Here is a 26107-nt window from a genome sequence, read left to right as displayed (position 1 = left end):
GTCCTCAACAGCCTGTTGAGGAAACATCATCGGCCACTTCACTTCAACCATTAAAGGGATTCAGGTGACCTTAAACACGCAGAAAGAAATTGCTGCTGGGAAGACTTCCGACGAAGAATTCTGCAATGCCTTGAATGGAGCTAGATGTTCCCTTCCTCATAGTTTTCTTTCCTAACATGGAGATCTGGACAGTTATGACAATAATCATTAAAAAAGATGTGTTGGAAAGTAACTGGCTAACACTAAGAGATGAGAGACAGCCCAGGTATAAGGAGTTCTCGATTAAGTTCTGTTTAGTGTCCATGTGGCTGCAGGATAGGCAGACCACTTGCTAAAAGAAAGCATGTAATGGCACTGATAATATTGTTCTCTTTCCTACCTCAAGCCCTTGAGAGTGATGTTGCACACCTACTATGGGTGTTACCAGCATCAGTGTGGAACAAACTCCGCTGACACCCCCAGCATCACACTGGGAGAAAGCGAAGGCAGAAGAGAAATGTTCACACCAGCAGACATCGGCACTGTAGGAGAGAGAAGTCATTTTCCCTTCTCCTCTCTATCTCAAATGAGGTGTCATCTGGCCTGTGCTCTCTCTCTGTGAATTGCCTTTCACCAAAGCAGAATAAATCATTCATGCAAATCGGAAAAGCAATTTCTGCATCATTTATATTGTGGAAGTTTCTCTGTAGAACTATTAAAGAGAGATTCTGAGCTGGTTTAGTATGAAAAATCAGATTTTTAATCAAACAAATTCTTCCATGGAAAATATCCCTTTATACATAGAATTACGTGCGGTGTGTGTTTTTGTCTGTATGTGTATAGAGAAAAAAAGGCACTCTCTCAAGACTAAGATCACGTTTTTGGGTTCAATAGCCTCTATTTTTTATCCAAACTGGAACATTATATTAAGGGAAGAAAGGATTCTTAACATGCTTTGTTTGAAACAAACCAATCGGAAAATGTGTTTTGCTCGGTTACCTGAATTCTCCAGATCTTTATAGGCTTCTGTCCAGGTCTTGGCCATGTTTGCTAGTGTGTACTCCATGATCTGGATGTCGGTGATGGGACAGTTGCACTGCGGGAACTCCTCCGCACACTGGCAGCCACACTGGCTGTTCCGGCAGATGTACTCCCCCTCGCCATTGCACATGATGTAACTCAAGGCAGACTGGACAAACTTCTCTTGCAAATACTGAGGGAAGATGATCTGGAGACCTGGCATAGAAACAAGAGGCAAGGATGTGGAAAAAAAAAAAAATAGTCATTTCAGGGGTCTGTTGTTCTTCTCAAAACCTGTTTCATTAACATCTTGGGAAAGTGGTGCTGAGGAATTAAAAACTGCTGGGATATTTCTCTCGGAGCTGCCATGAGTAAGGAAGGTGGGGTACAAATTGCATGCCTCCTGTGCCAGTGGTGAGTTAGCTGAGAGCCCATCTGCTCTATGAGACAAGGGTGACAAGTAACTTCCCCCTCCCCAACGCCCAGTGTATCCCCTTCATCCCAGTCCTGGATCCCAGTACAGTACAAAGCATCTGAATGCAAACCCTCCTTTATTCCCAGGTGCGGGGTTTTTTTATACTTTCCAACCAAGGGCTAGCTCAGAAGTGATGAGCATTATGCTGTTCTGACCTGTTTTGAGAAAGACTAAATAGGAAACTACGCACTGAAAGAGAAAAGAAGAAAGAAAAGAAAATAGAAGAAAAGGAAAATAATACAAGCAGGGATTTATAAAAGACCCTTGCAGAGTTAAGTGCCCAGCTCCCACAGTATAAATACCGGAGTTGGGTACCCGAGTCTTTTCAGCTCGCTCCCTGCTAGGAAGGCTACTTGCCAAATCCTATAAAAGTGCAAATGGATTTAGTGCCAACGATTTCAGCGGTGCCCTGAAGATTTACATTAGCCGAGAGATCTATCCCCATGTCTTTTTCTCCATAGCAAGTGTTTGTGTATCCATCCATCTGTGCAGGCATTAGTGTAGGTGTACACTTGCTCAGGTACCAGAGGACATGATAACAGTTTAAGCGTTTGCCCTGTGTACAGTGTACGTGTTCTTCGCTCCCATCCTTCTCCAGCCCCTGTCCGCGGGCTCCCTACAGATGTCCCTGAGGATTCACAGCTGTTTCCTTCGACCTGGCGAGTCCTGCTTGTCAGACTCCGTCAGCATCTGCGGTGCACGAGGCAGAGATGACAACAACTCCGAGCGAGCCTTTCGCGGGAAGCCTGGCCCGCTTCGCCTTCCTTGTAAAAGGCCCAGGGATTTCGGAGTGGCAGATAAAGGAGTTTATGGCTTGAACAGCAGTGCTGAACTCCAGTGTAATGAAGGCACACGGGTCAATTACCCATCTGTTTGTGTTTCTATTGCGCTGAATTACTGTATCCGTGGCTGACAGCTCATTGGAGTGGAATGAAAATAAGACAATAATTCAGAGGATGAGAGTGTGCAGGAAGGGCTGTGACTCCTTTCAGGAGTTCAGGCCCATCTCTGTGGTGGGTCATGTTCACCTCAGGCAAGAGAAAGGTGGCAGGCGGTGCCTCAGGGACCCCCATTGCCCTTTTGCTTTTGGTTCCACAGAGACACCTCAGCCTTGACAAGGTCCCTCTGGAAGACCAAGCCTGAGGGATCAGGAAGGTGTTGAAGGCACAGGGACCTCTGCTTCCTCTCCCCTCCTGCTACTGCCAGGGCACAGTCTCCAAGAGTACCATGGCCGGTGGCAGCAAGCTGCCCCATTGTCTGAACTAATTTGCAGTCGAGCAGGGAGCAGCGGCAGCCGGCAGGCAGGATGAACGCAGAGCAACGTTCAGCTAGAGAAGACGTTTGTGACACTTGCACAAGGAAGGATTTCAAGCCCGGCATTTGGAGACACTGTGTCTGTGTAGATCCTGCTGCCTTTTCTGCAGCGCCGCTGCAGGGAAGGGAGGGAACATGCAAGGGGCTGACCACAGTCTACAGCATCCCTGCAAACACCTCAAAATTAGTCTAAGGAGGATCAGCATTCTGAGGTCATTTTGGTCTTTTCTGAGCTTCTCGGTAAGAAGCTCAGCTTTCCTCATGTTGTCTTCAGGAAGGACTGAAGTTCAGTCTCCTTCACGGATTTATCTGAAGCAACCACCGCAGAGGAATGGTCCCTTCTCAAACTTTCACACTGACATTGGGGATGGTCCCACCTGCCAGACTCCAAGAGTTTCCTTCAGGACGGAAAGAAAGTGGAGCACTATTGGAGAACCTGAGATCTACAAAAGGGGCTTGGAGAGTCTGAAGGCTGCTGTTCTCACTGAGCTTGCAAGTTCACAGGAGAGCAGGCTGGATTTCTTGATGTGCATTGACCCTGTTTATTCATGGTCCAAGTCCCATGAATAAATCTTTCCACTCTCTGCTTCATGGAGGAGCAACCTGCCCTGGTTGCTCCTCCAACCTTTAAATACAAGGCCCAAATGCCTGCAGGCTCTTCAGCTCACCATATTTTCTCTTTGAATTTTAACTTGGATAACAGCACTGACATGCTGTCTTGATCCCAACTACAAATGATACTGGCTTTAGAGATTTTTTTCTGGAGTGGAGAGGGGTAAAAAAAGCAACTAAAATTTCAGGGAAAACACTTCCCATGGCAAGGAGCATCCGTGTGTATCTCAACACATGCAGAAACATGAATACCCTGTAATCTCCAAAACATAACATGGTCCCATCTTACACTACAGAGTGCCTCATGTGGATGCTTGCTTTTTGTCCATAAAACTCATCATTTCTAAAAAAACATTTCCAGGATAACCTTCTTTTGTAAGAAATAATCTCATGTTTAAAAGGTAAATCAGACCCCCCCGTACGCTTAGCAACAATTCAACAAAAAGCTTCTATAAATACTAAACTTCAATCAGGTAAGCAGTTCTGCTGGAATCCATGCAGTTAATTGTAGTATTTAACAAGCAGTACATATTCAAATATGTGCTTAGACCAGGAACAAGTGACACAGAAATCCAGCTACTCATCGAAACACGAGTGTGCATACACCAAATGCAAAGCCCTAACTTTAAAACTGCAAACATGCTGTAGGGATTACATGTGACTCAGAGATCTTCCAGCCAGGAATTTCCTTGTGGAAGAAATCAGTGTTAGGGTTACTGAAGTACAACCATGCCTGCTTTCACATTTGTATTTTGACATATATGTATAAATACTCACACGTTTATCATCATTCCCAGACACGGGCAGATTTATATCAAAATTTTTGGTTTTCTATTGAGCATCCTTGTGACCACATCCTAGTGAGATATTTTACAAGTATTGGGCCAGTAACATCTCACCCAGTCCTGGTACCCTCCTCCATCATTCACACGTAGTTCTGTACCATGCCCAGTGACTAAATATTGCTGAAATTGAATTGATTACAGCTGTCAGTAAAGCACAGGTGTGATTAATCATTTTTAAGGTAAGCTTTATAAACATGAGATTGTAAGAAGGCCATACTGGTTGAGACCACTGTTCTGGGTGCTTCAGTTGCCACCTTTAAAGCAGGAAAGCTGTAGTCCCAAGGACTGTAACAGCGCACCAGCCCCACAGAGCAGCTTGCAGCCAGCCATGCTAGCTGGGAAAGCCCTGCTGCCAACCACGACCTTAATAAAACATCCCAAGATGCTGTTTTGTTCTCCAAGAACTTTCTTTGAAGATTGCAAACATTAAAAAAAAAATTATTTTTAATCTTTCAGTGTTGCCTATCAATAAAGCAAGCTCATCTCAACAGCCGAGCAGGGGGACAACCTGATCTTAAAGACTGAGATACCGGACCGTTTTCATGGGGTGAACACCTCAATCCAAGCCAGGGTGCACAAGGAATGGGCTCATTCTCCACAGCAGCCTCAGGAGCTGATAATACATGCAGAAGGTAAGTTTGCTGGTGATGAGTGTTAGGGAGAATGCCTTAGTTCTGAAGGTAACTTACTGATCAGAAGGAGGAATTCTGCCACTCTGTAAAGTGTAAAGTTCCTCTTTAAAAATTAAGAGGAGCGCGGATTTGGTATAGGTTTAGGCTTAGATAACTACAGGCAGAATATGAAGTGTCTGACAAGGGAACATGTCCTTAATTGACCCAGAAAAACTGTTAGAGAGAGATGTTTGGTTCTGGACTGTGTATAAAAGGCTTCCTCCATTAAAAGAGGTAAATTTCCCCAGCTCTAAATTAGAGCTATTTGAAACATTTTCCACAGAAGAGTTTTCTGTTGAAAATGCAGTTTCATTGAAGCATTTTGTGAGAGCATGTTGACTCTAAAAACACTTTTGACAGGGAAAGGTCTAAATGTATTTTTCATACTTTCTCATTTTGTTTCACTGAAAAGCTGAAATGTTTTGTGTTGTCATTACTGCTCTGCCCATCTTGGCAAAGACTTAATATTAATTGTAATGTAAATTTTCATATTCTATTACCATATTTGACGTAACAAACCACATAATATGCAATATTTCCCATTTAATGTTGCAATGTTTAGAATAGCACAGAAGGATTTTACGTTATTGAAATAGTGCCATGTTGCAGTATTGACATATACTGTCACACTGTCCAAGAGGATATGTCTGGAATTTTAATTTCCCAAAACTTTTCAAAATATTGCTTTTTTTCACTCAAATTTTCAAATTTCAGCCTAAGACACTTTGCCAGGGAACACAAATTCCTGTTTTCCACCAGACTGCTGTAGAGCTGTTAACATCTTCCCCTCCCATGCTCTAGTTTATTCCTTTGCCAGGCAGCTCGGTGGAGGCAGACGCAGGGACGATTTCGTGCTGGTGGCAGGGACAGGAGGATACGAAGTGGAAATAAGTGCAGTCACCTGTGAGATCCTGGCCCACAACAGGTTCCCCCCAGTCCCGTGAGCGGAGGCTGCATCACCGCACAGCCCTCCCCATGCACAGGACAGGGAACTTAGCCCCAGGCAGTGCTAGGAAAAAGAGCTTCTGAGCTACTGTGATAAGCGTACCTGTATATATACCCCAGTGCAGGCATTTGACACAGATGCACATGCATGCTGGGTCCCATACTGGTTTATAAATAAATAAAAAGTGATGATTTTCTGTCCGTGTAACCACAGGTGCAGAACCAGACACCCTGCACTGTGTATGCATCCAGGTCCTCCCCTAAATCTCTAGGCTGGCTGACCATCCCGAATCCTACATGCAGGCACGAAGGTAGCTTAGCTCCGGGTCTGGCCATTGCATCTCCTAAAGGGCACGTCTTTAAAACCATGACTTTCAGGGCTGCGCGGCAGCAAGCAAGTTCAGAAACAGAAATTCTCCCTGTCACGAAGATGCTGCTCTTTTATTGAGCCAGCCTCGGAGCCAGAGTGACATGAAGGTAGTAACATGGATTTCTGTCAGCAGCTCATGCTTGGCTGCTAATCAGATCAGAGGAGACTCGGTCACGATCCATTACCTGCAGCCCTGTGACTAATTCCTAATGAGGCCTTTCAGAGCAGAGGAAGGATCCTGGGTAATTATCCCAAGAACCACACTCCAGATTAGGCGGAAAACACTCAGGTGTAGCTTTAAAGGTCACTTTGTTCTATTAGGAAGAGCTCTTACCTTCCTCCCTTTCCTTGCTGTCTCCCTCGGCTGGGGTCTGCCCTCTCTCTGGGCTGGGTTATGCCATGAAGCTCCACGAAACCCACGTGTAGTTGACCCCTGAGGTCCTCTGTCTGTCCCACCAGAAATCACCACCTTATATGCTTTCTCTCTCCTAAATTTTCCCTCTTCCTCCACCTCCTTCCCCCTCCCAGGAATCTTGCTTTTTCTCTTCTCTTGTAGGATCAGATAGCCAATAGAGATCTATTGATTTACCTACTTACCAGTTTGTCTGCCTATAAACCAAGCTGTCTGCTTATTTAGCCGTTTACCTAGTTACCTCATGTGTCATCCTTGGGTTTTCATTACCAGCAGCCATCCTCACAGTATATAAAAAGCCTCAAATTGTTTATTGTTAATTAGGTAAGAACCAGAACTCACTGATTTAGATAATCACCGGAATAGTGAAAACAACCTGCCTATTATTTTTAAAGGCAAATAATAACAACAATAATAATAGATCCACAACATGACTCGGTAAATGAAACCCACTTTCTGTGAAACCAAGATTAAAACAGCACTTGCCAAATTATACTCAAAGCAGAAGATGTAATGTAGCCCATTCATCTGAAAAATTAAAATTTGTGCAAGTACAAGGATTCCAGAAATAAAACCATCTGGGCAAATGAGCAATTAAATCCCACATTTCCTTATTTTGTCAAAAACCTGGGAATAACCTTAGTAAATTACATGCCCAGTGAATTTCCTCCTTCTACTCAAGTTGACTTCTTGCTAACCAGCATGTATTTATTTATTAATTCAGTCATGACCTCTATCTGTTGACTTCTGGACTAGCTCCCCAACTGGGACTGAAGCCATGGCTTCTAGCATCCAAATAAAACCTCTGTGACTTTTCCCAAGGATTACGGTCATTAGAGACTCCCAAAAGCTGATCTGCAAACCTCTTACGCAAATCAGCAATTTGGGAGGGACAAAGAGACATGGACAGAATGCCCCTTCAATATTAATGGAAAAGGTCACATTTATTTATATCGGTGTATGTATAATACACAGAAGTCCATCAAAATTCAATGGCAGGGGGCACCCAGACACTTCACTGGGGTCCAGTCTGCAGTTCCTTGCGCCCTTAGCTCAGTCCCTGTCAAGCCCTGGCTCTGCTGTGCTGAGCATCACATGAAACCACCAGCCCTGCCTCAGGGAACTTACAATTCACAATCACAGCAAACAGAGGAGTGGAAAATGCTAGGAAAAAGGCCACCCCTCTCTCATTTCACCCCCCCACTCCATGCCCTGTATTACCATCTCCCTCATTCCTGTGCCCTACCTTGCAGGTGGAGTTTGCTCTCAGTGCTTTGCAGAAGGACAGAACTCACAGAGTCCAGATTGTCGTAGCTGTTACAGCCCAGGGGGCCTGTCCGAGTTTCTGTTACCTGTGGAGGATGTGGAAAAGAGAGAGTGTTCCCTTTGACTGCAGCATCACATCTTCCCCAGGCAGGTTCAGACCTTGTAATGTAATGACCCCTTGCCACCAGCTGATGCAATCCAAAATGCATCTTCCCTAATTGGGAAAAAATGCCCCACACCGGACAGACACAGCTAATGTTTGGCACGCTCACAATTCACTGTATTTTTTCAGCTTGCATCTGCTTTCTTTATGGTACTGCATGTTATTCTGAGCTTGGAAATGAGATCTTGCAGATTGATGTTTCTCATAGAGGATCTCCATTGGAGAACACCAGAAGCCAGCAGAGGAATTATTCCCTGGCTTCTCTTATTGGAAAGCAAGATAAAGAGATGGATTGCCAGCCCACAATGGTGCCTAGTGCTCCCACAACATATGTGCACACCATCCTTGTGCTGAGGATAGATGGAGGCGCAGATGACCTGCCGTGCTGTTGCTGTGGTTGCTGCTGTTGGTTTCCAGCCATGGAGGAGAGCTGCCCTTCCTGAATTCACAAAGGGTGATTATCTGCTGTCACTGTTTCAATATCTCAATTCGATTTCCCATCCAGAAGGGAACAGACCCAGCCATGAGACACCACAGAACAATAACAAGAGCTGAAACCTTTCAGAAATGGCTAACAATGATGACTCCATCCACATTGCCTTCCCTGGAGTGAACTCTGCAACAATAACATCCCTCCCCAGTATAAGATGATTGCTTTCGGAGAAGGCAGCCTTTGTCTGCAGAGCCATTTTCCCTATTTTGTATGCTCTGAGCAGCTCCCCTTCCTTCCTGCTGCAACCCCCAAGCTGTCTCTCAGTCCGTTTCATTCCAGATGCCTCAGTAATGCCACACTGAGTTTTTCACCTTTTCTTGTAGTAAATTCATCTCAGAGATGTTTAGCAGTCTTACACCCAGAAGAGGAAAATACTTCTGGGCGGCACGGGGTTGCCCATTTCACAGACCTGCCTTTCCTTTCCAGCTTCCATCGCTGATCTGGATTATCTGTTCCCTCCCTCCCTTTCAGGGGTCACTGCCACACATAGTGGAAGTCTCCTATCCTACATAACCATCACACTGAATGCCCGCCTCTTTCCAGGTATTACTGGCTCTGGGGAAATCAATTCTTCAGTAAGGTCCATAAGAGAACAATTTACCCTGGGAAATCAGCACAGGAACAAAACAACTTGTAATCAAAAAAGACATCTCACTGGACCGGCAAAGTCCTGCCCCAAATCCCTACAGTACTGGTATGGACACACAATCTTCTTTCTCTTCCCAAGGCAACATACAGTACCTTGATTGCTCCGGTAGAGATCTGGATCTCATGGAGTCTCCTCATGGTGCCATCACGGTCTACAAAGTAGGAGGAAGCAAGCTGGTGCAGTGCTTCAACGCTCTGGGTAGCGTTTCCTGACTTTCTGTCGAGGCGGCTTTTGTCCATGTACATGGTCAAGGCCTCCTCTCCTGCAGCAGAAAGAAAAGGAGATTTCAGTAAGGCCCGAGAGGCTGCCATGTAGGGTCATCTTAACAGGAACACGTGTTGTCACATGTTGCATCTAAAGAAAGAAAAGTCCGACACCTAAAGCACTCTTAAATGAACCCAGCCTTCCTCAGCAGTACTAGAACCCCAGTGCAGTATATATGAGCCTCCTTCTCCATTCAGCCAGAAAGGCCAGGTCCACCACACTTGTAGATCAGCTCCACTGAATTGAGTAGATAGCATTTTGGATGTTTATTAGCCAGCACAGCTTTACCACAACTATTAGGGTTGGTAAGGATTCAGACCATTTGTCCCACTTGAGGAACGCTTTTCTCTGTGGGCAGTGCCTCTGGAACGATGCACACCTGGCCAGAGAAGATGCCACTTTTATGCAATTCTCTCTGACCTGATTTCTAGAAGAAACAAAGGATGATTTAAGTTGCAAATACGACATAGGGACATAAGTGGGTACAGAGGACAAACAAATGTTAGTTGTACCTCTTTAGCTTCCAGTGAGCATGCAAAAGGGTAAGGGCAGGGGGCTGAGTGAAGGAAAGCAATCAGAGGAAAGAGCAAATGAGAAAGTTAAGTTAAACCATCCACCCTTTCTGCTTTTTTTCCCCTCCTCTCTTAGAGTCTCATTCAGTGAATTTATATGGAGAGTAAAAAATATTGTGCAAAATAAGGGACAACAGGTGATTTTGAGCCAGTAATCACAGAGAATCTGGGAGTGAAGCAGTTAAGACCTGATAGCACCAACATCCTAAGCATTAGCAGAAACCTGAATCCAACAAAAGATATATGAAAAGGACATGAAGCCAAGAAGTAATATTTACCTAAAAGTTCAATTTGTGCTGTATAAGCCAGATTAAAATCCAGTTCATTCTTAACATAAGGCTGGCATTATAGAAGGAGTAAAAAGGTAGAATACCATCCTGCATGCTTAACATCTGAAGTTCTGATTTTAATAAATGAAGAGAATAGATACCTAGGGTAAGAATGTGCCATTTCTACATAGCTCTCTTAATGAGAAGAATGGTACTTGTTCTGATTTGATAGATGAACTACTGATGAATACATTGCCTCTGGCAATGACAGCATGGTCAAAAAAATGCACCACCACTTTTTAGGCCAAGAAATATTTTGCTCAGCATTTTTGCCTTTTGTTTGTTTGTTTTTTTAAGAGAACAAGCACTTACTTTTCTTAAAAATTCATATTAGCTGAAATTGTTTGATTTGGCCAAATAATTTCTTTTATTCCATACATGCAACAAAACTCCCAGTAAGCCCTCCCCCTTGCTTTCCCTGGAAATTTCCCAGCTTTTATCTGGAAGCCAAATGCCTGAAAAGAAGCCAAAAAAATTTTGGCTGAAAATCAAAATATTTTTATTGGATTTCAGTTTTTCAAGCGATTGATATGTTGAGGATTGAGCCTTTGGCTTTGAGATGAAAAATGGAAATTTTTGGTGGAAAGAAGATACTTTTCATCAAAATAATTGATCAGTTGAAATCTTTCAATTGGCTTCACGGGAGCTAAGTGGAGAAGTTTGGCATGTAAAACTTTCTCTCGTTAATATTTTGTTAAAAATAACATACTATCCTTTGACCACGATCAAAGTTGTAGTAGTAACAGTATCATCATTGTTACTTCTCACAAAAACACTTTCCCTGGAAGATGACCAGCTTTGATTTCCTTTATCACCGTTAACATTATTATGCGTTAAGCAGTGTGAGGAGACCTTGGCAGGGATCAAGGCTCTGTCACATCAGGCTTTATCCACACAACAGCAGAAAGATGGTTCCTGTCCCAGAGGATTTAAAACCCCCGTATCTGATGAGACACAACAGGCGTATACAACAAACAGCCGGCAAAGCACAAGGTAATAAGATGACTGTGATTAGTGTGAGAAACAGCGGTCACCGCACACCAGATGCCTGGCTGCTGTCAATGCATTTCCAGGTTTCATCTTTGAGGTGAGTTTTACAGGGGGATTTGAAGGACGGTCAGACTTTGTGACTTTTCATGAGGCAACTTCTTTGCCACTGAAAGGACTTCTGCATAGTTAGCCAAGAGGTTTGGAGGAAGATAGGCTGGATCAGTGTGAAAGTGTTGTATTTTGAGCCAAAAGTTTTGTATCTCTCGTGTAATGGAAGTATTTATCTGCATGGAGACGCAGCAGACATAAATGATGCTTTGCCTCCTGTGAAAGGAGAGGGAAGACCTGGGGTAATTCTCCCCTTAGCTGCGATTCTCAGAGGAACCTGTGGGATCCAGGTATTGACTGTTCTTCAATTCCACCAGTAACTGGAAAAAACAGTTTTTTGTGGAAAAATATCATGCCTTCTTTTAATAGCCAAGGCACAAAAATCAGAACCTTTTCAGTCCAGACCAGTTCATTTTAGTAGAGGAATGCTGAGATTGGAGGTTCTTTGGACAGCGAGCAACCAGGAAGCGTGGGCTGAATTGCATCAGGCAATAACATCAGTTTCAGATCACCAGGACATCCACCGTTAGCTTTCGGTCCCCAGAGAACACGAAGCGGGCAATGAGTAGCTGAGACAGCTCCTAGACATCAGACAGGAGAAACCTGTGCTCTAGGGCAGTGGAGATCAGTGATTTCCCCACAAAAGCTGTCATTTTTCCTCCCTGAGGTGTTTGGACCTCTTCACTGGGAAGAAGAGGAAGAAAAAAGGAAAGTGAAGCCCAAGATATTTGATGCTTCTCCTGAGGGACAAACACTGTCCCTAGGAGCAAAGGATGCTGAGCAGAAATAACGTTGCTGGAAATCTGTGTACATGTGTGCAGACCTGGAAAAGCACAGCATCCCCATGGAGAGTGCGCATGAGAAAGCAACCCTTAGATCAAGAGAGGTTAATAGACTTTTGCTGCATTATTAAGTCTTAATTTCTCGTTTATTAAGCAGATGCTATGTTCAAAGTTGTCTTTCCTTCAGGGCTTTCCCTGCAAATTGGCTCTCAGCTCTGTGTGCTCCATCCCGGAGCATGGATGCCCTCAAAATGACCCTTCACCAATCCCTCTGTCAGAACTAAACTGGAGCAGAGCTGGGTTTTTTATTAGGTTCCAGGGGGACCTGCCTGCTCTGTAGGTTAAAAGGCACCAGAGCTGTTCCTTGTGTGGCCAGGTGTGAAAATAGCTGCTGTATTCAGGTGGGCTGGCCTGATCCATCATCAAGCCTCCTGGGTTCCATGCAACAGCTGGCATTTAAAAGCAAAACAATTTCCTGTGTGTTTGTCACTTGTTTGCAACTTAATAAGACATCAGGCTAAGTTTACAAACCACTGTAATCCAAATCAGAATTCTTGTAACTTTTCGAGGAGACCCAAGGTCTTGGGAGAGCAAGGGTGCCAGGACATGTCTGCTGTTATATCCCAGTGGTCTTGTTTAGCCCACAAAGTGTGTCCTCCTTGCACAATGTATGCTGAGCTTCATCTACATTTTTTCTGGGACTGCCATTGCCAAGATAAATCCTTCTTTTCTCCCCCACCATTGCTCACCGTGCTCTGGGCTAATGGAGCCTTTAGCACTCCTCTCCAATACCAGTTCTCGTTACAAGTCCCTACATATTTAAAATTGTTGTGTTGTAAAATCAGGAGAAGAAACAAGCCACTGTGAATAATTCACAACCTCACCCAGGCAAAATTAAAAATATATTTTACCAGCAAAGGTCTTTCTTATTTTGAATTTCCACAGATGTGAGTGGCAAGAAGAAAAAGGCATATCAATGGAAAGAAAAGTAACCCCACAAAAAAGCCTCTCAACACTTTACTGGATTCTTACTTGGCTGGCTTGGGCTTTGCAAAATATGGTCCTGAAAAGTGATTTCCTCAATAAAAAGGAGTTATCTTTACAGACTTCATTAAGGCCTGATGCAGGCAGTCACTCGTACTCTTCAGTGCATGGAAACCTTTTTTCTTTCATATTTCTTGCTGATGGAGCAGACTGTTTGAATGCCTGGGCTGGAAGAGCAGCCTGAGGTTCTTTGAAGGACATTTGCCACATGAGAGGCCATTTGACTTCAATGGATCCACGCCAATTTACCTACCACCCAGTTTGTGCATGAATCATATGCACACATCTAATCTCATCTACGTCTCATCCGAGTGTCTGCAGAATGCTTTGGGAACAGACAGATGGCCAGAAATTCCTCAAAGTTCACTACAAACTTCACAATGTGGCAAGGCTGGAGGTCAGATACATTAGAAGAAGCAACAGCAACAAACTCTGTACTAAAATTAAGACCCTTTTACCACCGCAGAATCCCTCTGACATAGTAGTTCTCAAAAGAAAGGTGTTTAAATGCACACCCCAAAGGGGTAAAGAGTGGTAAAAATAGTACAAGAGGGGAAAAAAAAATCAGCAGCAAATATCAAGAGGAGTTGCTGATTTTCACCCCTCCTGTTTTCAATACTCAGTACTTGAATTGTCTATGCAGCACCAAGAGCAGTGCATGCACATGGATTAATGGCCCTACAGTACTCTCTCTTATGTCATCACCGACATACTCCGCTTGCACACGTAAGCCTCTCTGCAGTCCTTGCCCTTGCATATACATTTTGAATTTTACTTAACTGTTGTTTTTTTTCAAAAGTCCACTTCATGTTACTGCTTTCACTTATGTGTTCAGCACAGGCCTTTCTGGCCATCTCTTCCCCTGCTGCACATGCTCCCTGCCCAACTCCCTGAGCTCCCTTTTGCTGGAGCTCTTTAAAATTCCTCCAGTTCCAGCAAAAAAAGGATGTTTTTTCCCTCCTGCATTGGTTTCATTCTGAAAAAAAGAGGGATCAACACACACTATTGTCAAATTAAGGACAGGGGCACAGGAATGACAGACAGGCTCCCCGGCTAAATGAAGCATGTTTATCTTGACACACACCAGTACACACACGCGGCTGTCGGAGGAGCACAGGTGCACACACGTCACAGATGCTGAACTCGCGCGCATTGCGCTGTGAATTCATTTGCAAAGGCTATTCGTACTCTGGGGATTTTCAAACCATCTGACGATGAGATGGGCTTTGGCTGGCGGAGCTGCAGCCTGGCTCCATGCTACCAGCCAGCCTCCACCAACACGGCCAAGGTTTGCAGGTGCTGTCCGGTGCCTTCACCACCCCACCACTGACACCCACGTAAGAAAAGAGCCCAGGTTGCCACCTACCTCCCAGGGTGGCAGAGATGAGGATGTGGGTGCCGTACTTTTTGATGATGGTATCAATGAACTGCTGCGTGGTGGGTCTCCTGCCCAGGAGGCGGATGCTCCTCTGAAACTCAGGCATCAGGGGCAGTGGATTGTGGAGCAGGTCCCTCCGCTCGATGGCTGTGTTCCTCACCTTCCAACGGGCAAACTCCCTATGCGACAACACAGGAACACAACAGGGGTGAGGCTTTGAGTCCAGAGGGGCAAGGAGAGCCACCAAGGGCAGGGAAGGAAGATGGCGAAGGGGACAATCCTGTTGGACACCCCCACATGGATACACACGTGAGGCCACAAGGCTAGACAGAAGGGGCGGGGGAGGAGAAGAGGAAAAGCAAGACATTACTGCACAATAACAACATACTTTGAGGATCAGGGTCTGGGCTGATGAAGAGGTCTCAGAGTCTCCAGAGATGTCTGGCAGAGGACTGCATTTCCCTAGAAAGAAAGCAGCCTGGTCCTTTCACCCCCACACACTTTGGGGTCTTACACTTCTCCATAAAGCAAAAAAGTCTGGTTCCTGTCAGCAAAAGAGCTGGTCAGTTAGATGTAGATTCAGACCAGTCTGATCATTGCTATGTCCCCATGTCCACAAGTCTTCCTTGTAGCTACTGCTTTTGCAAAGTAAGGCTGAAGGAAACACACTTCCTCCAGACATCTTAATCTTTCAGCACCAGGGAGTACAGCAAAAGATCATTTTGAAAAACAATATGCTTGATAAACCATCTAAAAGGATCGATTCAGATATAAGCAGAGGCCAGGATGAAAATGGAGGTTTTGCTTGTTTTTCTTTTTTTTTTTAAAAAAAAACCCTATAAAGTGATTTTCAAATCCCTTCCTTTAAACTGATAGCAACTGGGAAAAAAATAAAGTTAATGTTTGCAAAAGCAGCGCTTTATTGCAGGTATCCATTTTGAAACAACACAGAGGGAAATGCCTAGAGAAAACCTTGCACACCTGCAATCTAAAATGCAAAACTCTGAAATACATCACCAGCTGAGCACCTAAAAGATGAGAAACCTATTAATGTCCTTTGAAAAATATTGAGCAAGGCCTTCTTAAAAGGAAAGGTTTTTATTTATAATCACTCTCCTACAACACACCTGTACTATCTTAAGCCATGTCCCAGATAATCAAGTCACAGGCTTCTCTGTCACTTTTCATTCACTTATTCCTGTAACTCAGGTTTAAGACAAAAATTTCATTTAAATAATAGGAATGACAATACCTGGCACTGACGCGGCACTTTCTATCAATGTGTGTCAACTAGCACCGGCAATCCCACTTTGCTTGTAGAGAACCTGACATGCAGGCAGATTTAGGAGATGCTGTAAGTCAGTATCACAAACCAGATTTTTTTTTCCCCAGGTTGATTCTACACCCAGTCCACTTTATGTGTGTAGGGTTATTTTACTTAATGCAATTATGCATGTATTTATTTTGATTGCACCCCATCACAATGCCCCAGGGTGCCTAACAGCAGTTGCATTGATTAAAATAGCAAAGTGCCAGCTTTTACTTCAAAATATCTCCTTACACCTGAGCTAATGCCCCCTCTGTAGCTCCTAGGCTTTCACACAAGTAAAAACGCCAAAAAAAAACACCCCTTTTACCACATCCTAAGAGTCATTAATGTCAAACCTTGAAATCCACAAAACCAGTCTTTCCTAGAAAAACCTCTGTCAAAAGGCCAAAAAAACCCCAAATCCAACCCAAACCCCCATAGACTAGGATCTTAATACCAGGAGTGGAGAAAACAGACCATTGGCTCTAAAGTTGTCTGCAGATAACAAGAGCATTACCAATGTCTATGTATTCACTGTATGGAGCAGAATATAGCTTTTACACTATTCTTGGACAGCAGAGGAAAAGTCCAATACTTAGTATCTGTGGAAAAGATACATTTAGGGGTCCCACGGTGGCTTTTAGTGATAGGTAGAACCTTAAAAGTAAAGACAAATAGCTTTTCTGACACTAAAGAGAGGTTGCTCTAATCATTCATGATCAGAGTGGTGATCCCAAACCCAGCTATACAAGGAAATCTCCTTTGCATGAAGAAAGGATCGGTCCCTTCAGGATACAGGAGTTACACTGTACGGGACAAAGCAGATCTGGATGCTAAAAGGCAGGCAAGGTTTTATAATAAAGATTCCCATGTTCCTATCATAAAGATCATAACCAGTAAGGGTAAGAAAAATGCCATCTGTGCTTCCTCTCCAAAGAGACAATTATTGCTTCCTGTAAAACTCAAGCACACTTTTGCTCTCAGATTACTGCTTCCTGCAAGCATTATCGATAAAGTCAGGAGGGACTAGAGCCCTCCAGAGCCAGCACGTTTTCAGAAAGGGCTGAGGGAATGCTTCATGTTCCCAGACAAAGTACAGAGAGTTTGCTTTTGTTACTGTCAAGTTATCTATTCCAAAGCAAAGACCATGGAGTCAAAGCGTGCAACTGTTCAAGTAGGGTCCTGTTGATACATCAACACCCACACCCTTGGAGTGCCTCCATTCAGTGTGTGGGGATGGACAGGGCAAACAGTTACAGTTAGGACCACGCACTGGAAAGCGGTGGGCAATAAAGATGGGAAAGGTAGGAACAGAGAATGAGAATTTGGTAAAGTGTGTTCAAAGTGAAAGTGGGTTCATTTTTTACATCAGGTCCAACATCATCTCATGACACCACTGGCAGGAGGCAAAAGGAGAAGTTTAAAAGAAATCCTTGCCATATCTTCAACCTTGCCTGCTGCCAAGGGACAATTCCAGTCACCATTCAGGCAAGCCCTTAGTAGAATCCACATCTAAAACACCACGGTGAAGGAAACTTTTTCCACTCAGTTCTTATGCATGTCATCCCTCGCCAGGGCTTCCCACTCCTAGGGCATATCACTGAGGTGAAAGCCCCGTCCTATTATACTCTCCAAAAGCTTGAATGTGTGGCTTTCATAGCTGATGAGAAAAGCTGAGCAAATACGTTATGATGAATAATTTATGCAACTAACTTAGATGTTTATCTTCTGCTCATAGAATATCCATGAGCCAGTTGCAATTTCCTTTAATTTATGCATTATTTGAATTTACTTAGTGACATTTTTCAAGCTTTTTTTTTTAAGGTTTTGCATAGTATTTGGCTGTATTCTCTGTGTGCTGTTGATTGATTCGGATTGGTCAAGCAAACTATATGGTATTGTTAAGCTTACTGATTAATGACCACAATTACATATTAAACTTGGCTTCCCCAGTTCCAGAATATTTTACATTGAAAACAACCCTCTAAATACTAGCAGTCTTCCACGCAACCTATAGAACTCTGTGCTGTAAGATGCACCCGAGGCCAAGATTATGTTACAATTTTGGAAAATAGACTTAACATTAGTGGATATGGCTAGTGAAATAACTTAGAATTTTTGAGGTGATAAAAAAAGATATTTGCAGGGAACAGTATAGCTCTGGCCTTAGGAAATGATCCAACCTGTAACTCCTGAAGTCTGTGAAGAAACACCTCCAAGAACAGGTTTTCTATTAGCTTTCAATGCTAGACTTAGTTGCATTTTCTGCAGAAGCAGCTACTATTGGCCATGACTGAATCCATGGCACCAGGCTAGGTAAGCGTACTCTCATCTGTTTGTCACCACGGAATCCTTGTATCTGTGACTCTTTGGAGGATCTACCAAGGCCTTGGATTCATGAATGATGTGTGCAACAGGACGCTGAAATCTTTCCTCCCAGAAACCATTCCCAGATGCCATTTCACTGATCATTGCTTCTCAGAACCACCAGTGACACCACAGTCTCAATGCCATTGCCTGGAAAGCACAGGTGAGGCCTCTACAGGTCTCAAGGCACTTTATAAAAGAGAAATATTGCACTGTTGCTTGCTCATTTTCCAGGTGAAGGAGTTGCAAAGACTTGAGTAGGATTATGATGGCACCCCATGGTACAGTTAGGATTAGTACAGGGTCTCCTGACCCTCAGGGGAAATCCCTAGCACGGACCTGAACTTCTGCCAGTGGGGAAGCTTTTAAGGGCTTTGGAAAGATGACAAACCTCTTAACAAGGAGGAGGAAGAGTCTGTATCCCTGATGCAGAGACAGGATAAGGAGAAACTATGACCTAACGTCTGAGTAGTGGGGGAGAGGCACTTGTTTATGCTCTAATGTCTCGCCAGCGTAGACAGCCCGTGCTAATGTGGAGCATACCCAGGAAAACGCCTGCCAGGTCAGCAGAGGGGAGTCTGCTCTCTAATGTCTGGTGAAAGCACTGAAGAGCCTACTCTTCTGGTGGCTGGAAGGGGTAGGAAGTGCTAATGCCCAAAGGCGGAAGGGAGGTGAGAGGAAATAGAGGGATGAAGTGCTGCCTCAGGCAGGCCGATACGCATATTTCAGGCCTTCCTCCCTGTCACAGTAAAGGGATACATTTTACTTGTATACAGCTATATCTGAGAAAAAATACTTGCCCCTTCAGAGTTTGCATTAATAAGCTCGCCATCAAGGCCATGCATGTCAGAGACAGGAATGTCTCAGTGCTCATTAGGACTATGACCGCTCCAGGGAAACAGAAAAAAGGGGGGAAAAAATGCTGAAGAGGGAGGAAAAGTCAAAAGCCTGGTATAAGCACATCACCCAGACCCCCACTGCACCAGCAGAGCGCCTAGGAGAATCCAAGGGCATAAGCATCTCTACCCAGGGAGAGAAGTCTGAAAGAGAGAGGCCGTCGGAGCAAATTAAATTCCCCATCTTCAAATGGCTAAGACAACCAAAGGACGTAAGTGAAGAAACAAGTTCAGTACGGACCTCGAGGGCTGGCGCTTGAAACCAACAAGAAATTAAATGCATTAAACAATGATCGAGACAGAGTCTGTTTGAAAAAGGAAAAAAAGCAGAGCAGGAAGACACTGAACAAAGCCTGTTACTGTCATGCTAACTAGAGCACCCCAACACCTCCTGCTGCTGGATATATTGCCTTCAGGGCAGTTAGTGCATCCCACTCACAGTCCACACGCAAACACGACCAGCCCCACCACACCCTGGGAACTGGGCAAGGAGAAGGCACCAGCTCCCTTCTGTTCAGCAGTTCTTTATCTTTTTTGTAGATCATAGCTCAAAAGCCATCAACTGCTCCCATGGGTGATGAGCAGACAGAGCCTTTCCGAAGGCAACACCCTCTTCAGTAACAGCAAGATACAAACATTGCTTAATGTCTTCTACCTGGCATATTGCACACATTATTGACTCTCTGATGTCAGTAGGATCCCCAGTCAGAGACAGAGAACTCCTAGCGCCTTCTTGCCCTCTTGGATTTTGGTGTATATACAATGGCATCTGCCTAGACATGTCTCTGCCCCTTGTTTTCATCCAAGCACCTCACAATCATTAAGACAGACATTTTTGGACACCCCTATGTATGTTGCAGACAAGTGTTATCGGCTGTTTGAATCAGTGTGAACCAAAACAGACAGATTTTAAGCCTTACCCAGGTAAAAAACAAGTTTTGTGTTACCATCAGGAACTTAGCCCAAGTCCTCCAGAATCCTCTCACATGCTCCTACAACAGAGCTGTTGGTTTGGGGGTTTTGTTTTGTCTTTCCTTTTCTCAGCCTAATTGCCCCAGTCATGGGCTGCACAAAGTAATAGTTATCTTCAGTCCTCAGGGTGATACCTCTCCGAGGTTACTGTGAGCCCTTGACTCTGCAAACAATGCCATGGGGGCAGGATACGAGCATGACAACAGCTATAATGCTTATCTTTTACTGCCAGATCTGGCTTAATGTGAGTATGTACGGGGTATCTGTGATTATCATGGGGTCAGTGATGTTTTATTTCTAGTCCGTGCTCTCAAAATGCCAGACAGCCCCAGGCTCAGCAGTGCAATATTCCTTTAGCAGTTTCCTCTGCAGCTTGGCCTCTTCTCTATCTAGGCCAGCATGAAGAAGTCAGCCTTCAGAGCTGAGCTTTTCAAAGGACCTGCAAGAATTAGTTTCCTGTGAGGGTTTGGCACTCTTCCCCCCTAATCTATTTAAGAAAACTCCAGTCCGTAGATTCAAACTAGTTCCAAATTAGACAGAGGATGAAGCTCTGCTGTAAGAAAGAAAAAACACCCCAAAAATCTAATTCCAGAGAAGTATGAAAAAGAAATCACTTAAGATGAAAGCCTGACAGCATTTTGCATAACAACCAGGCAAGCAGACAGGCTGACATATGACAGCTGGCAGGTGAATAAGATAAATAAATTGACTATTGATCTATTGATAAATGCTTTGCTGTCTGCAGCAGTTTTATTCCTATAGAGGCATTTACCTGGGTAAGACTAAACCCAAGGAGAAGACCATAAGTGTTTGCATCATTCAACAGAATCATACGGCAGAAATAAAACAGCACTGTTGGACAACTTACTCCTTCACCTGTCTCCACAGGACAACGGAAGAATCTTCCACTGTTTTTTCCTTGGTCTATACTTTGGCCATGTGCTTGGTGTTGGCTGAGGTGTCTGAAACCTCAACTAGTTCCCCTTTTCTGGGCAATCATTTCAGCCTGTTGGATTTTTCTGTACAGAGTTTTGTTTTCATCTCTCTGGTATTTTTCTTAAAAATATTAAGTTGTTCCAGGGTTGAAAACTTGGAGGTTTTTTTTTTGTAGAAGGAGAGGGAGGTAAATAATAGGTCCAGAACAACATGAAGTTTGCAAGAAGCAAAAAGAAAGAAAATGACTTAGAAGTTAGGTGGATTTCATATGACCTTGAAAATGCCTTGGTAAACAGATTGTTCCAGCACTGAATTAAAAACCAATCAGACAGACATGACTGAGTCTTGTGTTCTTTCTTAGGATGGGACTACACTTGGGTCTTTTAGGAGGCAACATATAATTGTTGGGTGCTGAAAAGATCGATTTGTTTAAAAAAAAAGATGACGCTGGAATAAATTTATTACTAGAGAGTCAAAGTAGAGTGATTCAGCATAGGTAAGCACAAGTTAAAAGATAGTAATGACCAAATTTAATGACCTAAGTTTGCTTATTAAATTTGATCGTGGCCAGGATGCGGCTATGATTCCTAGCTCTGACTTCAAATCTAAACATAGCTACCATTGCGATCAGACAATCACAAGCAAACATGGCAGAGTAGGTTACTACCCCTTCAACTGAATGGGGTGACCTCCAAGTTACATGTTTATGCACTCTCAGATAACATATAGTAACTTCTAAACTTCATCTATTGATCTGTTCCCATATTTCACCTGAGTCAGCTGCTACAATTCCCTTTCATCACACCCATCAGGTTACACTGCAAACTGCTTGTGGGACATTTATTCCACTCAACTTGCCCCATAAAGTTCTTTGTGCAGATTTCACTGCAAACAGCATACACCTCGGGCACTAGAGATACCCTTTCCAACACCAGCCTACTTAAGCCTTGTCCACCCTGGAGACTGGCTTGTAAGTAGTTCCCATTCCTGTTAGCACCATTTCAGCTGTTTTCAGCATTGGGCTGACGGCGCTTCTTCTAAGCCACTACAATTTACATAGTGGTTGATACTAGCTGCTAGAAGGCGGAGTGACATCTCCATAAGAGCTCCCAGCATTGTTAGCACCGCTGCAGCTTGACAAACATTATCAACAATAGGAAATGTTCTGTTGCTGTTTTCTTCCTAAAAGGTTACCTAAACCAGACATGGTTTATTAAGCTACTGAGGAAGCTAATCTAATAGGCTGCAGGGCCCTGTGCTCCAAGCACTGGAATGGACAATAGAGACACCCATTCCTTCGCTGTGAATTATGATAAAAATCACAAGAGATGCAGCCAGAACAATTCTCCACTAAAATACCTGAGGTAGCCTAGAGAAACTCATCTATGAAACAGGCATTCTGAGTTCTACAGTTACGATTACAACAACACTGATGCTATTTTTCACAGCATGGTCTCCTGGATTTATGTTTCTATGGGTTTGACCTAGAATTCAGGATCAAGCAGATCCTGGGAAGTCAAAAAGCTGTCAAGAAGATGCTTTCAAAGAACCAGACTTTTGAAGCAACAGATGGAAACATGTGAGTCATTGAAGGAATTTTAGTCTTGAGGAAACCTGGGTTTCCTCATTGGAACAAATCGGTACAATTTGAGGTTCTCTTCTCCACACTTCTTCCAATTCCTTTCTTATATGCTCCTTTGCTCAACACATGATCCTTGTCCAGAGAGCTGATGGCATACTTCAGCCAATTAGACTTAGCCAACAGGTTGGAAGGGAAGCTAAGACACAGGATGGTGAGACAATTAGCTAAGGCTGTATAGGAGCATGGGGCAGAGACAGGAAAGGGCCCCAGATTGTTCAGTCTTGGGCTGTAGCAACTGAAAAAAAAACCACCCAAGAACAAAAAAGCCCCCGACCTTTTCACATTGAAGTGTTTGTTTGGACTCTAGTAGGTTAGATGATTGAACTCTTGATGAAGTCCCTCCTCATATGGCTAAATAGTACATGGAAGTATTTAACTCTGTTACTTTTGAAAGCAACTTTGAAATGGAAGACAAAGAGACAGATTTTAGTTTATAGAGCAGATAACAAATCACCCAGGGGAAGATTGGCCAACACTAAGTTACAGTGAGCACTCTTCACCCCATGGAGCCCCTCAGCAAGCTACACGTGCCTTGCCCCAAAATTCACCATCTAGACTGGGTCACAATTGCCTACCAGTGTTCGTATGAGCACAACAGCATGAATGAAAGACTGTAACAAGAACATAGTTTGGAACAAGCCATTTCATTAAATTGCACTTGCTTCATTTCCTGAAGATATAGGTGTGTGGACTACAGGGTTTTTTTCCTAATTTTAGCTGTAGCAAGCTGATAGCCTCAGACTGTGACACCACAGCCCCAAGCTTTGCTCTTTACTTATCATGATTCACAGTTAGCTCAGATGAAAAAACTGTGAGAAACGTGAACTTGAACCTTAATTTCTCATGCTACAGGCTAGGGTACCTGGCTACTGCACTACTGGCAACGTAAGCACAACTTTTGTCAATACTGGGAAAGTAAGTATCAGAAATTTAGCGTTGATTGGCCTTTTTCTCAAAAAGCACAAAATTTTCTCCAACGCAGCATGCAACCATGTTTCAAAACTTGAACTGTTGTTAGAAAATGGAGCCATCACCCTCCTCTGGTCAGTTGTGCTACTCACTTGGCAAAGGCTCAAATTCACCATGTCAGGAGGAAAAAAAAAAAGTGATGTTTAAATACAAAGCCCCCCCCGGCTCCTACACCCAGCTGTGTCCTCAAGGCAGTCCTGGCAGAGCCACCTGGGCACAGCTACTACTCTTGCAGGCTCAGCAAGAGCAGGCAGTGATGGGAAAGCTGTCCCCTCTTGCCCACCCCCTCGCCCCTGAGTCATTCTCAGCTGATGGAGACGCTAGCGATCATGTAAGGTGGGTGCTGGTGGGCAGCTTGGATGCCTAAAGACAGCAGTTGGCAAAGCCACCTGTTTACATCAGGGATCTCTTGCCGCAAGCCAGTTGAGGGGCTTTTGTCCAGGTTAAATGAAGTGAAGGGGTTCCATACCCTTCCCTGCCCAGGAATATCCTTCATACGGAAGAGCCTGCTCCAGGCTGCATGTACAGAATATGTAGGGAAATCATGACTTGCAGAGAGGCAACAGGACAGACAGACCAATTGCTCTCTGCTCCTAAAGGCATACCCAGATCCAACACATGGTCACCAGCCTCAGAATAAGCCAGGAGATGTGATGAGGACTGGCATCCTTCATTACCCGAGCCATTGCAAGGGATCTTGCAGAAAGTATTCGTGAGTACATGGAGGAGGTATGAGAGTACGAGCAAACAAAATCTGTTTTGTTATTGTAAAATAAGACCACCTTCCCCTTCCACACTGATCCTTGCTACTTTATTCCTACAGCATTGTGACATTATTTCCTCCAAGTTGGTTTAGGAGAAAAGAGTGGTTCCTCCTCACAGTTCCTCAGGACACCCGTTTCTGTGCCTTCACCCCAAGAGCTGTGGCTCAATATTCCTTTGGTTTTCAAGCTCTGCTGTTACATTCAGGCCACTTGCCAAGGGCTGCTATTTTAACGATGACATCCAGCAAGCAGGCATATACATGGTGGCTATATACAGAGACAGTCCCCTCTCACCGTAGGATTCAGATAGTATCTGGGCCTGAAATTACTAGCAAAAGGCATAAGGTGAGAGGTGAAGGGCTAAAAAAATTAGGCTGCAGAGTATAGCGGCAGCAAAATTCAAGCCATCCATAATCAGAGACATTTGTGCTTTATTCAAGATAAAAAAAACCACCTGTTCCAAAAAGCCTGTGACATTTCAGAATTACAGTAAAATTGAAGAAGTTTTCTCTAGGAAAAAGGTGACCCATTTCCTCAGACTACATCCCTCTTTAGCAAAAAAACTGAACACAAGCAGAGAGAAAGCCTTGAACATTCCCTGGTTGCTCCAAAATCTCATTTCAACAAAAATCAGTTTTGATGTATTTAATTTTCATTCCTAGTCATGCCATTTCAAACTCAGACATGTTTTGATGGAGGAAATAAAAAGACTATAATAAAATAAAAATTCACAAAGTCTTGAAGAAAGGCAATCTTTTTGCATTCTGCGAAGTGGCCTGCAATAAAAAGACAACCATGCTTTTCATGCAACATGTCATAAAGGAAAAGCTTTATTTTCATCCTGTCCTATCCAGGGAACAGGCAGTAGTGAACACAAATACTTTTGTTTTCTGGCATCTGTTTGTGAAACTTTGAAGCACTTGGTTATTCAGGCACATGCTTAGCAATTTCCCAATTGTGAGTCATGTTTCCTTTAGCTGTTATTTGTGATACATGGATCTCAAAGCACTTTTAAACAAATGTGTCACTCTAGACAGAGAAGCTAAGACAGCAAGAGATAAACAACTTTTCCAAGGAAGAGATCTAGCATACAGCACAGCCACGAACAAAATTAACCCAGACCTGGAGCCAGGACAAAGCATTTCACCAGCAAGGACTAAAGTAGATAGAATCATAGAATCATTTAGGTTGGAAAAGACCCTTAAGATCATCGAGTGCAACCTTTAACATAACACTATCAGGTAGAGGGGGGGTCATGGCCAAACGTGCTGCTCCAGGCAGCTGCCCATCTTGCCTGTGCCAACAAACACTCCTGCCCGGGGCCCTTGCTGCCTGCTCAGGGCTCAGTTCAGCAGCGTGCACTGCTTCCCACATGGTACTCAGTAATGCTAAGGGTAGCAGTGGCAACGTGCAAACACAACCCCAATCAGCCACAGAGCAGAGAAGCAGAGGCAAAAGTACCTGTCTTAAAATCACTGCACATAAATTCCCAAATCCCAGCCCTTCGGGGAGGACACAAGAGCCATGTGCTTCAAGACATGGAGGGAGCTGGAGTCATACCACAAGGAGGG

At 43.9% G+C, this 26107-nt stretch overlaps 1 protein-coding gene across 1 annotated transcript in view; it reads right to left on the bottom strand.

Moving 5' to 3' along the window:
• Positions 1-26107, bottom strand: part of BRINP1 (BMP/retinoic acid inducible neural specific 1) — an 87378-nt gene that overhangs the window by 12259 nt on the left and 49012 nt on the right. Inside the window, exons 3-6 of the mRNA XM_075170419.1 lie at positions 14670-14860; positions 9307-9476; positions 7890-7995; positions 979-1215 (exon numbers count right to left, since the gene is read on the bottom strand). Coding sequence (XP_075026520.1) covers positions 979-1215; positions 7890-7995; positions 9307-9476; positions 14670-14860 — 704 coding nt within the window. The remainder of the gene's footprint in view (positions 1-978; positions 1216-7889; positions 7996-9306; positions 9477-14669; positions 14861-26107) is intronic.

Source organism: Calonectris borealis, chromosome 21, assembly GCF_964195595.1.
Source record: "Calonectris borealis chromosome 21, bCalBor7.hap1.2, whole genome shotgun sequence".
In the NCBI taxonomy this organism is placed as follows: domain Eukaryota; kingdom Metazoa; phylum Chordata; class Aves; order Procellariiformes; family Procellariidae; genus Calonectris; species Calonectris borealis.
The sequence above is the reverse complement of the archived record's forward strand: the minus strand, read 5'-3'. Positions and strand labels throughout refer to the sequence as shown.